The following is a 12,187-nucleotide window of genomic DNA, read 5'->3' as shown; positions in this document are numbered from 1 at the left end:
GATGAGAAGACCCACCACCTGAGAAGAGAGGAAGGGAGTGCAAGCCCAGCTCATACCCCCCTCTTGTCAGAAGCCCCGCCCCTGAGACCGCTGCTATAAACAGCACCTCCTGCACTGGCAGGCGGGCCCTTCACCACTGCGCCACCTGGGAAGCCCCACTGCTATAAAACTCCGCATCAAATCCTCCCAGGTTGGGACACATGGCTTTTGAGGACAGGAGCCTGCTCTGTCTCCCATTGCCTGGCAAAGCAATAAAGCTATCCTCTTCTATTTCACCCAAAACTTTGTCTCTGAGATTTGATTTATTACTGGTATACAGAGAAGCTGAGCTTTCGGCATCATTGGTAAACATGATGATACAATTCAATCTAATCTATTTCACTTTCCACTTCAACTATGATCCTTAATTCCTGCTTATGTTAGTTCCACCCACCATAGGTACCTAGAAATTGTGACCAGCAGCCTTGGCTCTGAGAAGTCTAAGCCTCTGAGAACCATCTATTGTTGTTCAGGCACTAAGTCATGTCTGACTATTTGCAACTCCATGGACTACAGAACACCAGGCTCCTCTGTCCTCCACCATCTCTTGGCGTTTGCTGAAATTTATGTTCACTCAGTTGGTGACGCTATCTAACCACCTCATCCTCTGTTGTCCCCTTCTCCTTCTGTCTTCAATCTTTCTCAGCATCAGGGTCTTTTAGAATGAGTCAGCTCTTTGCATCACGTGGCCAAAGTATTGGAGCTTCAGCTTCAGCATCAGTCCTTCCAATGAATATTCAGGACTGATTCCTTTAGGATTGACTGGTTTGATCTCCATGCAGTAAAAGGGACTCTCAAGAGTCTCCTCCAACACCAGTTTTCTTTTCTTTTTTTTTTTTTACCAGTTTTCAAAAGAATCAGTTCTTTGGTGCTCAAACAAAAATCTGACCAGATGTTAAGTCACAAATGAAATTTTTAAAAAATTGGTCATTATAAAGATCACTTTCTTTTGTATACACATTTAGATTAGAAATGAATAACAAATAATTAAAAGAACCGTTTGTTTTGGAAACTAAACAAACAAACAAGCAAGCAAACATAAAAACCAAGCTTAGACTAACTACCTTGTAATTCTCTCCTTTCTATTCACCACCATACCATCTAACCAAATTCCACCTGTGTTTACAATTAACTCTGCCTAGTCTGTGTCTGTGCAGCTGAACTTAACTGAGGATAAAAATGAAAAAACAAGCTGACTGGTCTTACTTTAACATCATAACCACTATCCTTGAAGTGAGCCCTTAGTAATACCGGGCGATTCTACTCAATTTCCCGTGTCTTTTCCATTTCTTATTCCTTCTCTTAGCCCTTTGCTTTCTCCTTAAAGCTCCAACATCATCACTTCCTTTCTCATTTCAGGTGCTGAGTTCGCTTTTTATTTTACTGAGAAAAATAGAAGTAATCAGAAAAGAACTTCCACAGTCTCTAAATACTGCATCTGAAAACGTACCTGAATCATGAGTCAAATATTCTTACCTTCCTTCCTGTTTCAATGAATTAAAACTACCATGCTTCGATCTAATGGCAGCTTTTCAAGGGATCTGCAACTCTTCTCATCTACTCAAGGGCACTGCTCCAGCAACTAGTCCCCTGCCTTTTTAAATCAGCAATTTTTTTCTTTCTCTCCTCAACTGCTTCTATCAGCATAGAAACACGATGTGGTATCTTTCATCTTAAACAAAAACAAAACAGCAACAACAATCTACCACTCGATTCCCTACATCACTCTTTAGTTAGCACTGTACTTCTCTCCTCCTCTTTAAAAACAACTCAAAATTATTCATTTCTTCATTCTGCTCCTTCACACTCTCTCAAATCAAATCTGATCAGAGTTTGTCTCTGGTGCTGCTGCTGCTGCTAAGTCGCTTCAGTCGTGTCCGACTCTGTGCGACCCCATGGACAGCAGCCCACCAGGCTCCTCTGTCCATGGAATTCTCCAGGCAAGAATACCGGAGTGGTCGCCATTTCCTTCTCCAATGCATGCATGCATGCCAAGTCGCTCAGTCGTGTCCGACTCTGTGTGACCCCATGGACAGCAGCCCACCAGGCTCCTCTGTCCATGGAATTCTCCATGCAAGAATACCGGAGTGGGTTGCCAAGAGTTTGTCTCTACCATCCATCAAATGTGTTCTTGTGAAAGTCACTGATGGCTGCACACTGTAAAATCCAATGGTTAACTTGTAGTTTCAACCTTTCAAGACTTTATCAGAAACGTTTGACAAAGTTTAATACATTCTCAGCAATAAACTTTCATCATTGGCTTCTCTGATGCAATCTTTTGTCATTTCCACATTTAATTTACCAATTCTTCATTTCCTTTGCTCTTCCTCATCTCTCTGACCTCAAACAATGGCATTTTCTGGGCTCAGTTTCCAGCCCCTACTCTATTTACACTCCTATATTAATATTTTTCAATATTTCTTACTGAAACCATGGTAAACATACACATACAACAACAAAAATAAAACATTTTATACTGCGAACCAAAGCACACACAAGTTCTTGTTTGTCTATGTGTTTAATATAATTGAATGTTTCCATTAATATCAAAATCCTGTACCAAACCAAATTTAATTTCATGCCTTAAAAAGAAGTTCTAATATCACAGTTTGAAAAACATGGCTCTAGATACTACCATATTTCCATGTCGAGTTGTATCTTAGTTCCTGAACTCTAGATTTATATATCCAATCATTTCTCATCATTTATATTTACACATTTAATGACTGTTTTTCATTTAATGGATCAAAATTTGAATACGTAAGTCACCCACTCCTCTTCAAAAACTACTCCTTTGTATTTGTTTTCATCCTACATCTAACACCTAAGTAAACAGCAACTCCATTCTTCCAGCTGCTTAGATAAAATTACCTGCAGTACTATCTTCCCTGGAAGAGGAAGTCCTTGCCCCTCTTTCCATGTATTTCCTCTTCCTGTATGCAGTTACATCTGCTAAGGAAATAAATCTGTACCAGGGTTTCACAATATTTCTCCAAATGGAACCCATGAATACAAAGGTAGCAGGACTGAATCAAACCATCCTCCAACTCAGCAATGCTGGCAGTTGGGCAGGTGGTTTTCAAACTCTTGCCAATTCTCCTTGGACACCTCTTAGAGACATCCACTGGAAAACTGCTGACTCTCTCTCTTGCATCCTACTTTCTTAAAAGGTGCTCAATCTATTCTCTTCATGATTTACTCTCCCCCTTTCATCTGGACTCTCCCATCATGACAGTTCAAAAGTGAGGTCTTCTGTGATTCAGTTCAGTTCAGTCTCTCGGTCGTGTCTGACTCCTTGTGACCCCATGAATCAGCACTCCTGGCCTCCCTGTCCATCACCAACTTCCAGAGTTTACTCAAACTCAGGTCCATCGAGTTGGTGATGTCATCCAGCCATCTCATCCTCTGTCGTCCCCTTCTCCTCCTGCCCCCAGTCCCTCCCAGCATCAGGGTCTTTTCCAATGAGTCAACTCTTCATATCAGGTGGCCAAAGTATTGGAGTTTCAGCTTCAACATCAGTCCTCCCAATGAACACCCAGGACTGATCTCCTTTAGGATAGAGTGGTTGGATCTCCTTGCAGTCCAAGGGACTCTCAAGAGTCTTCTCCAACACCACAGTTTAAAAGCATCAATTTTTCGGCGCTCAGCTTTCTTCACATTACCTACATACAATAAAACCACCTCACCCCCCATGGAATCTTCTAGTCTTATTATCCTGGTTTGTTTTTCTCTTCAGAGTATCTATTACTCTTGTACATTGTCTACTTGCACCAACTAGATAAAAGGTCGTGGCTTCACAGGCGGCTCATTAGTAAAGAATCCGTCTGCCAGTACAGGACTCGTGGGTTCAATCCCTGGGTTGGGAAGATCCCCTGGAGAAGGAAATGGCTACCCACTCCAGCATTCTTACCTGGGAAAGCCCATGGGCAGAGAAGCCTAGCGGGCTAGAGTCCATGGGGACACGAAAGAGTTGGACATGACTTAGTGACTAAACAACAACAGGCATGAGGTCTACAGGAGCAATGATTTCATCTATTTTTCCTCTGCTACACTCTGCACTCAGAATACTGCTTGGCAGTGAAATGAAATGCTAATGAATGTCTATTTTTTCAATAGTACATACGCTGTTAGAAAGTGTTCTAGTTTCATTCTTTTACAAGTGGTTGACCAGCTTTCCCAGCACCACTTGTTAAAGAGTTTGTCTTTTTTCCATTGTATATCCTTGCCTCCTTTGTCAAAGATAAGGTGTCCATAGGTTCATGGATTTATCTCTGGGCTTTCTATTCTGTTCCATTGATCTATATTTCTGTCTTTGTGCCAGTACCATACTGTCTTGATGACTGTGGCTTTGTAGTATAGTCTGAAGTCAGGCAGGTTGATTCCTCCAGTTCCATTCTTCTTTCTCAAGATTACTTTGGCTATTCAAGGTTTTTTGTATTTCCATACAAATTGTGAAATTATTTGTTCTAGTTCTGTGAAAAATACCGTTGGTAGCTTGATAGGGATTGCATTGAATCTATAGATTGCTTTGGGCAGTATAGCCATTTTAACAATATTGATTCTTCCAATCCATGAGCATGGTATGTTTCTCCATCTGTTTGTGTCCTCTTTGATTTCTTTCATCAGTGTTTTATAGTTTTCTATGTATAGGTCTTTTGTTTCTTTAGTGAAACTAGAACACTTTCTAACACCATACACAAAAATAAACTCAAAATGGATTAAAGATCTAAATGTAAGACCAGAAACTAGAAAACTCCTAGAGGAGAACATAGGCAAAACACTCTCCGACATAAATCACAGCAAGATCCTCTATGACCCACCTCCCAGAATATTGGAAATAAAAGCAAAACTAAACAAATGGGACCTAATGAAACTTAAAAGCTTTTGCACAACAAAGGAAACTATAAGTAAGGTGAAAAGACAGCCCTCAGATTGGGAGAAAATAATAGCAAATGAAGAAACAGACAAAGGATTAATCTCAAAAATATACAAGCAACTCCTGAAGCTCAATTCCAGAAAAATAAATGACCCAATCAAAAAATGGGCCAAAGAACTAAACAGACATTTCTCCAAAGAAGACATACAGATGGCTAACAAACACATGAAAAGATGCTCAATATCACTCATTTGCATCAGAGAAATGCAAATCAAAACCACAATGAGGTACCATTACACGCCAGTCAGGATGGCTACTATCCAAAAGTCTACAAGCAATAAATGCTGGAGAGGGTGTGGAGAAAAGGGAACCCTCTTACACTGTTGGTGGGAATGCAAACTAGTACAGCCGCTATGGAAAACAGTGTGGAGATTTCTTAAAAAACTGGAAATAGAACTGCCATATGACCCAGCAATACCACTTCTGGGCATACACACTGAGGAAACCAGATCTGAAAGAGACACGTGCACCCCAATGTTCATCGCAGCACTGTTTATAATAGCCAGGACATGGAAGCAACCTAGATGCCCATCAGCAGATGAATGGATAAGGAAGCTGTGGTACATATACACCATGGAATATTACTCAGCCGTTAAAAAGAATTCATTTGAACCAGTTCTAATGAGATGGATGAAACTGGAGCCCATTATTCAGAGTGAAGTAAGCCAGAAAGATAAAGAACATCACAGCATACTAACACATATATATGGAATTTAGAAAGATGGTAACGATAACCCTATATGCAAAACAGAAAAAGAGACACAGATGTACAGAACAGAATTTTGGACTCTGTGGGAGAAGGTGAGGGTGGGATGTTTCGAAAGAACAGCATGTATATTATCTATGGTGAAACAGATCACCAGCCCAGGTGGGATGCATGAGACAAGTGCTCCGGCCTGGTGCACTGGGAAGAACCAGAGGAATCGGATGGGGAGGGAGGTGGGAGGGGGGATCGGGATGGGGAATACGTGTAAATCTATGGCTGATTCATATCAATGTATGACAAAACCCACTGAAAAGAAAAAAAAAAAATAGTACATATGCAAATCACAGGTTCAATCTAATGTTATCCATGTTAGCAATCACTAACTCTGCTGGTTTCTTCTATATACTCTGTGCTTTTAAAACAATGTTTCTCAATATTTTTCTAACTTCTTATAGGATCGCGCATAACCCCATCTGTTCTGGTGACTAATATAAACAATCTGTCCTATTCTGGGGCTTCACTGGTGGCTCAGATAGTAAAGAATCTGCCAGCAATGCTAAAGACATGGGTTTGCTCCCTAGGTCAGGAAGATCCCCTGGAGAAGAGAATGGTTACCCACTCCAGTATTCCTGCCAGGAGAATTCCACAGACAGAGGAGCCTGGCAGGCTACAGTTCATTGAGTCCCAAAGTATAGGACACCACTGAGCAACTTTCACTTTTCATATACTATTCTAGGATCAATCTGGGCCATCAAGTGTTGTCTCTTGGATCACAGTATTGGGTTGCCCAAAAAGTTCATTTGGGTTTTTCTGTAAGATGCTATGGAAAAACTGAATAAACTTTTTGGCCAGCTCAATACCTTGGCTGCCTCTGGAATGGTCTTCACTGACCTGTACTCTAGCGATCTGCTATATGTTTGATGAATGATGCTTCACAAAACATATTTATATCATCACCATTAACACAGTAGTAAGGCTACTTTAAAAGATGTCATTTATGAGTCTTTATTATCTTCTAAGTGTCTTATGGCATCCAGTCCCATCACTTCATGGCAAATAGATGGGGAAACAATGAAAACAGTGACAGACTTTATTTTCTTGGGCTCCAAAATCACTGCAGATGGTGACTGCAGCCATGAAATTAAAAGACGCTTACTCCTTGGAAGAAAAACTATGACAAACCAAGACAGCATATTAAAAAGCAGAGACATTACTTGCCAACAAAGGTCCATATAGTTGAAGCTATGGTTTTTCCAGTGGTCATGTATGGATGTGACAGTTGGACCATAAAGAAGGCTGGGCACCAAAGAATAGATGCTTTTGAACTGTTGGAATTGCAGAAGACTCTTGAGAGTCTGTTGGACTGCAAGGATATCAAACCAGTCAACCCTAAAGGAAATCAATCCTGAATAGTCATTGGAAGGATTGATGCTGAGGGTGAAGCTCCAATACTTTGGCCACATGATGCGAAGAGCTGACTCACGGGAAAAGACCCTGATGCTGGGAAAGACTGAAGGTAGGAGGAAAAGGGGACAACAAAGGATGAGATGGTTGGATGGCATCACATGAGTTTAAGCAAACTCCAGGAGATGGTGAAGGACGGGGAAGCTTGGTGTGCTAGTCCACGGGATAGCAGAGTCAGGCACTTTTGAGCAACTGAACAATATAAATCAAAATAGGAGCCTTTTATGTATTAGTTCATTGAATCTTCACAAGAATTACTATTACTTCTATTATTCCCCTCTTTTGCATAGGGGGAACTGAGACTGAATAGTTAAGTAATTTTCCTAAGACTGCAAATCTAATCCTATCCCAAGCCTCATATTCTTAACTACTATACTAGGACGCCCTGCTACAAACATTTCACTTGAGAAGTTTATGTAAGAGATAAGTAAAAGAGAAAGCCCTGCAACTCTCTAAAAGAACTAGATAGTGAGAGCTGTATAAAAGTGATGGTGCCCAATGTTCATCGCAGCACTGTTTATAATAGCCAGGACATGGAAGCAACCTAGATGCCCATCAGCAGAAGAATGGATAAGGAGCTATGGTACATATACACAATGGAATATTACTCAGCCATTAAAAAGAATTCATTTGAATCAGTTCTAATGAGATGGATGAAACTGGAGCCCATTATACAGAGTGAAGTAAGCCAGAAAGATAAAGACCAATACAGTATACTAACGCATATATATGGAATTTTAAAAGATGGTAACGATAACCCTATATGCAAAACAGAAAAAGAGACACAGATGCTCAGAACAGACTTTGGGACTCTGTGGGCGAAGGCGAGGGTGGGATGTTCTGAGAGAACAGCATTGAAACAAGTATACTATCAAGGGTGAAAGAGATCACCAGCCCAGGTTGGATGCATGAGACAAGTGCTCAGGGCTGGTGCACTGGGAAGACCCAGAGGGATCGGATGGGGAGGGAGGCGGGAGGGGGGATCGGGATGGGGAACACATGTAAATCCATGGCTGATCCATGTCAATGTATGGCAAAAACCACTACAATATTGTCAAGTAATTAGCCTCCAACTAATAAAAATAGATGGAAAAAAAAAAGTGATGGTGTTTCACTTTTTTTTTAAAGGTTTTTTTGACATGGGCCATTTAAAAAGTCTTTATTGAATCTGTTACACTGTTGTTTGTCTGTTTGGCCACAAGGCTTATGAGACACAAGCTCCCTGACCAGGGATTGAACCTGAACCCGCCCCCCCACCCCCTGCACTGGAAGGAGAAGTCTTAACCACTGGTCTGCCAGAGGAGTCCTGGTGCCTCACTGCTCACTTTGAACAAAGTCATTCGATTCAAATATGGAAGTGCGTAGGTCCTTATGACCCAATACTTCCTTGCGTATTGACCGCCTCGTCTAATTTACGTTTAATCTAATTTTTTATGCATTTCCTATAAATTCTACCCTTCCTCTTCCACTAAAATGCATATACTCCAGTAGGACTGTTATACCAGAACAGTTCAAATACTATAAAAAACAAGCAAGACAAACTCAGAATCCAACTATTCCAAAATAAGAACCCAATTATGAACATGCATTTTAAAAGAGAATTCAGAGACAAAGAAATGCAATCATAATGGCATAGGAGGTAGTACACGTGTTACTCAGGAGTTTACGAGAACAGTTCTGGGCACGGCAGCTAAAAGCATCTCTAGTCATAAACATCACAGTCACCTGTCTTTTTATTTGTTGGTTACTCTGCACTCAGATCCAGCACCCTAAGTTCAGCAGTTCCCTAAGCAGGGGAAGGTGACAGTTTCTACCTCCTAGGTCAGTGGTGCAGAAGCAAGAAGGCTGCAAGCCCCCTGAAGAGGCACCTGGAGGAAGCCTCGTGGCCCCCTGGACTCCATGCATCCCCCAGGTCAAGCTCAGGAAAGACACAGTCGCAGCTCCCCTTGGGCTCTCAGAGGAAGAACCCCACACTTACAGGAGACCACACTTGACCTCCTTTCTGGGGTCCAAATGCGTTTCTGAGCCAAGGTTTTCCAGAATCCATTACTTTGTGGTAAGCAGGAGAGTGATTATCTTCAGTCATACATTCTGCCTGCAGGTGAAAATTCCCTCCACCAAGATTTGCAAGCCCAAGGCTCTCTTTCCTGTGGACTAGAGCAGCCTTTTTCCCTCAGGAGAAGGATGAAAGAATGAAGTTGGGTACAAGCTTCTATCAATCCCTAAATAATCCCCATATTTCAGGAAACAGACTTTCCAGATGGCTCAGTGGTAAAGAATATGCCTGGTAATAGAGGAGACACAGAGATGTGAGTTTGATCCCTGGGTTGGGAGATCTCCTGGAGGAGGCAATGGCAACCCATTTCACTATTCCTGCCTGGAAAATTCCATGGACAGAGGAGACTGCCAGGAGACTAGCAGTCCATGGGGTCACAAAGAGTCAGACACCCCTGAGCGACTGAGCACGCACACATGTACTACTTCTCTGGGAGGAGGCAGGTAAAACTAATGTATTAATATAAAAGACCAAGCATATTCTTTCTCATGTCCTATCACATCCTCCACCTTTCAGGAAGGCCAAACTCCTTCCTATGGTACTACTTACAAGGTAACAAATTTATAACTCTGACAAGTTTCTAACTGCTATTCTACATCAAGAGAAGAATGCTTTCCTCATAGGAAAATTCACAGAACATTCCATTCTAAGGCAACGGTGGATAGTTACAGTATCTGACAACTTAAAAGAGCTAAGTGTAAAATTTACAACAAAAACCAGTGCTTTATCGTCAATAAAATCAGTATTTTTTGAAGGCTCAAAGGGAACACAGACAACAGTATTATCTTTCAAATACACTGTACTTACCTTAGCCACTTCTTCTTCTAACCGTTCCTGGTACTGTTTCTCCAGCAACTTAACCACGCTTGTTTCCCTTTTCACTCCAAATTCACCAGAGTACTAAATTAAAAAGCAAATATGACATTGATTTGTACTAATTATACACTTATTTTTAAACTTTTCTCAAAAGATTTCTTTAGAAAGTTTCTTAAAAGCTTTAATAAGTAAATAAATTGTTGCTCAATTAAAAGCAATAGTTCTAGTGAATAAATTCTACTATATAATTCTACTAAATTAACTGTACTTACTATTGTGAAGTTAACTAAAATGCAAACTGAGAAGCACGCTAACAATTACTAATGTACAGTTCTAGAGTGGGGGAAGAAAAGATACTACTTAAGAACTAAAAATTTACTGAATGAAGCCCAGGGTTTTACAGTTATGTTTGGGAAAAGTGGCCACAAGTTGGGAATATACACAGTGTTGAGAAGAGGCAAAAGGTGGTTTGGCTAGATGAGATATACTGGAAAAGATGAGGGACTTTTCTATCCTGTATGGCCTGTGCTGAAAAAAGCCTTATCCAATGTCCTAGCCCTAGGCGTATTGAATTTTGAGAATTCCTAAAGAAAACTCTAGAGATAGTCTAGTTCAACTTCTCATGGTAGGAAGAAAAGCTGTTTCTCTTTTTTTGAAACTAATTTCTTGTAAAGTTCAGGGCACTGAAATTAACTCACTATACAGCCCATGTTATATAAAACAAGACAAATTTTAAACCATAATATATTTAGGGGGAAATAAAACCTCTCAATTTTAACTTTTCTGTGTTTTTCCTAAGCTGTGAAAGCACATCAGGCTTACAAAGTGGCACTAATGGTAAAAACCAGCCTGCCAATGCAGAGGCTCGGGTTCAATCCCTGGGTGGGGAAGATCCTCTGGAGGAGGCAACAGCAACCCATTCCAGTATATCAAATTTCTTCACTTTATATATTCCTCTGGATCTTTATTCTCATTTTTACTATACTTAACTCCAGCAACTATTTATTGGATAATTATTAAATCACAGACATTAAAATGATAGTAACAAAAATACAATTAGTGTACATAACAGTTTAAAAATACCTCTGTACCGCCACCAAAGTTCTGTTCTAGACAACTTGTTGGGTATGTTGTTTTCTGTACATCAGACTCAGTAATTATCACTGAATCAATGGAGAAGCTAAATATAAATAAAAGAGGATGAAAGGATTAGTGTTGTGTGTGAATTTTACTATAAGTAAATTTATAGCATGCATAAAATGTATTGGAGCAGTGGGGTATTGTAACATAACTCATTATTTTTTACTAATTTTTTCACTTAAAAGTAAGGCAGCAGAATTACGTGAATATTTAACAGATTATCCCTGAATTTTATGCCATTTTATAAAGTCTACTACAAATGTATGGCATGGAGCTGTTTATAAGTAGAGATATTTTTTAATAGTTACCTATGCTATTATTGAGTAAGCAAGTTTATAAAACCTCATTTTTATTAAAAATTTACACACAAATGCAGAGTGAAAAAAGTCTGGAAGAATACACATCCAAAGTAACAATGACTACCTCTAGAGGAATAGGGGTATAGTGACAATGGGAACCGTTCGTAGTTTTATTCACAACTACTTCTGAAATTTGTTTTTCATGTATTCATGTGCCTTTTGGTATTCATGTCTTTATTCTGTATTGTATTGGGTCACCTCCAGATGTTCACTACTACAAATAATGCTACAATACAGATCTCACAAATGTTATCTCTGCATACATCTATAGATATTTCTACATGATAAAATCTTGTAATTTTAATTTTTAAAATTTAAAGTAATGCCAATTTGAAAATGTTACATTAATTTAATTCCATAATCATACCATTTAAGTATTTTCTCAAAACTTCAACAGAGACTCTCAATGATTTTAAAACTTTCTTAGAAGATGTATGTCTTTGTTTTTGAGATTATACATCCTTTCAAATGGGAATGTACGAAGAAGTAGCATTCTTTGTGCTGCTGGCCACGAAAGTTTCTTCTGTTGTGAACTCCCTATATATCTTCTATAGTCATGTTAAATTATCATAAAAAGTCATTTTTCTTGTCTTTATTCTCTGCCATTTCCTGGTTCGTTTATCTTTTTTTTATCATTTCATCTGTTTCTTCATATCTTCTTGCATACACTG

General features: G+C 39.7%; 1 protein-coding gene across 8 annotated transcripts in view; it reads right to left on the bottom strand.

Moving 5' to 3' along the window:
- The window catches only part of AKAP9 (A-kinase anchoring protein 9), a 164,533-nt gene that overhangs the window by 74,088 nt on the left and 78,258 nt on the right, over positions 1-12,187 (bottom strand). For all 8 annotated transcript variants that reach the window (XM_043872888.1, XM_043872890.1, XM_043872891.1 and 5 more), the window contains 2 exons: positions 11,101-11,197; positions 10,009-10,101 (listed from right to left, as the gene is read on the bottom strand). In XM_043872888.1, the coding sequence (XP_043728823.1) occupies positions 10,009-10,101; positions 11,101-11,197 (190 nt within the window). The remainder of the gene's footprint in view (positions 1-10,008; positions 10,102-11,100; positions 11,198-12,187) is intronic.

The sequence above is a fragment of the Cervus elaphus genome, chromosome 18 (assembly GCF_910594005.1).
Source record: "Cervus elaphus chromosome 18, mCerEla1.1, whole genome shotgun sequence".
NCBI lineage: Eukaryota > Metazoa > Chordata > Mammalia > Artiodactyla > Cervidae > Cervus > Cervus elaphus.
The sequence above is the reverse complement of the archived record's forward strand: the minus strand, read 5'-3'. Positions and strand labels throughout refer to the sequence as shown.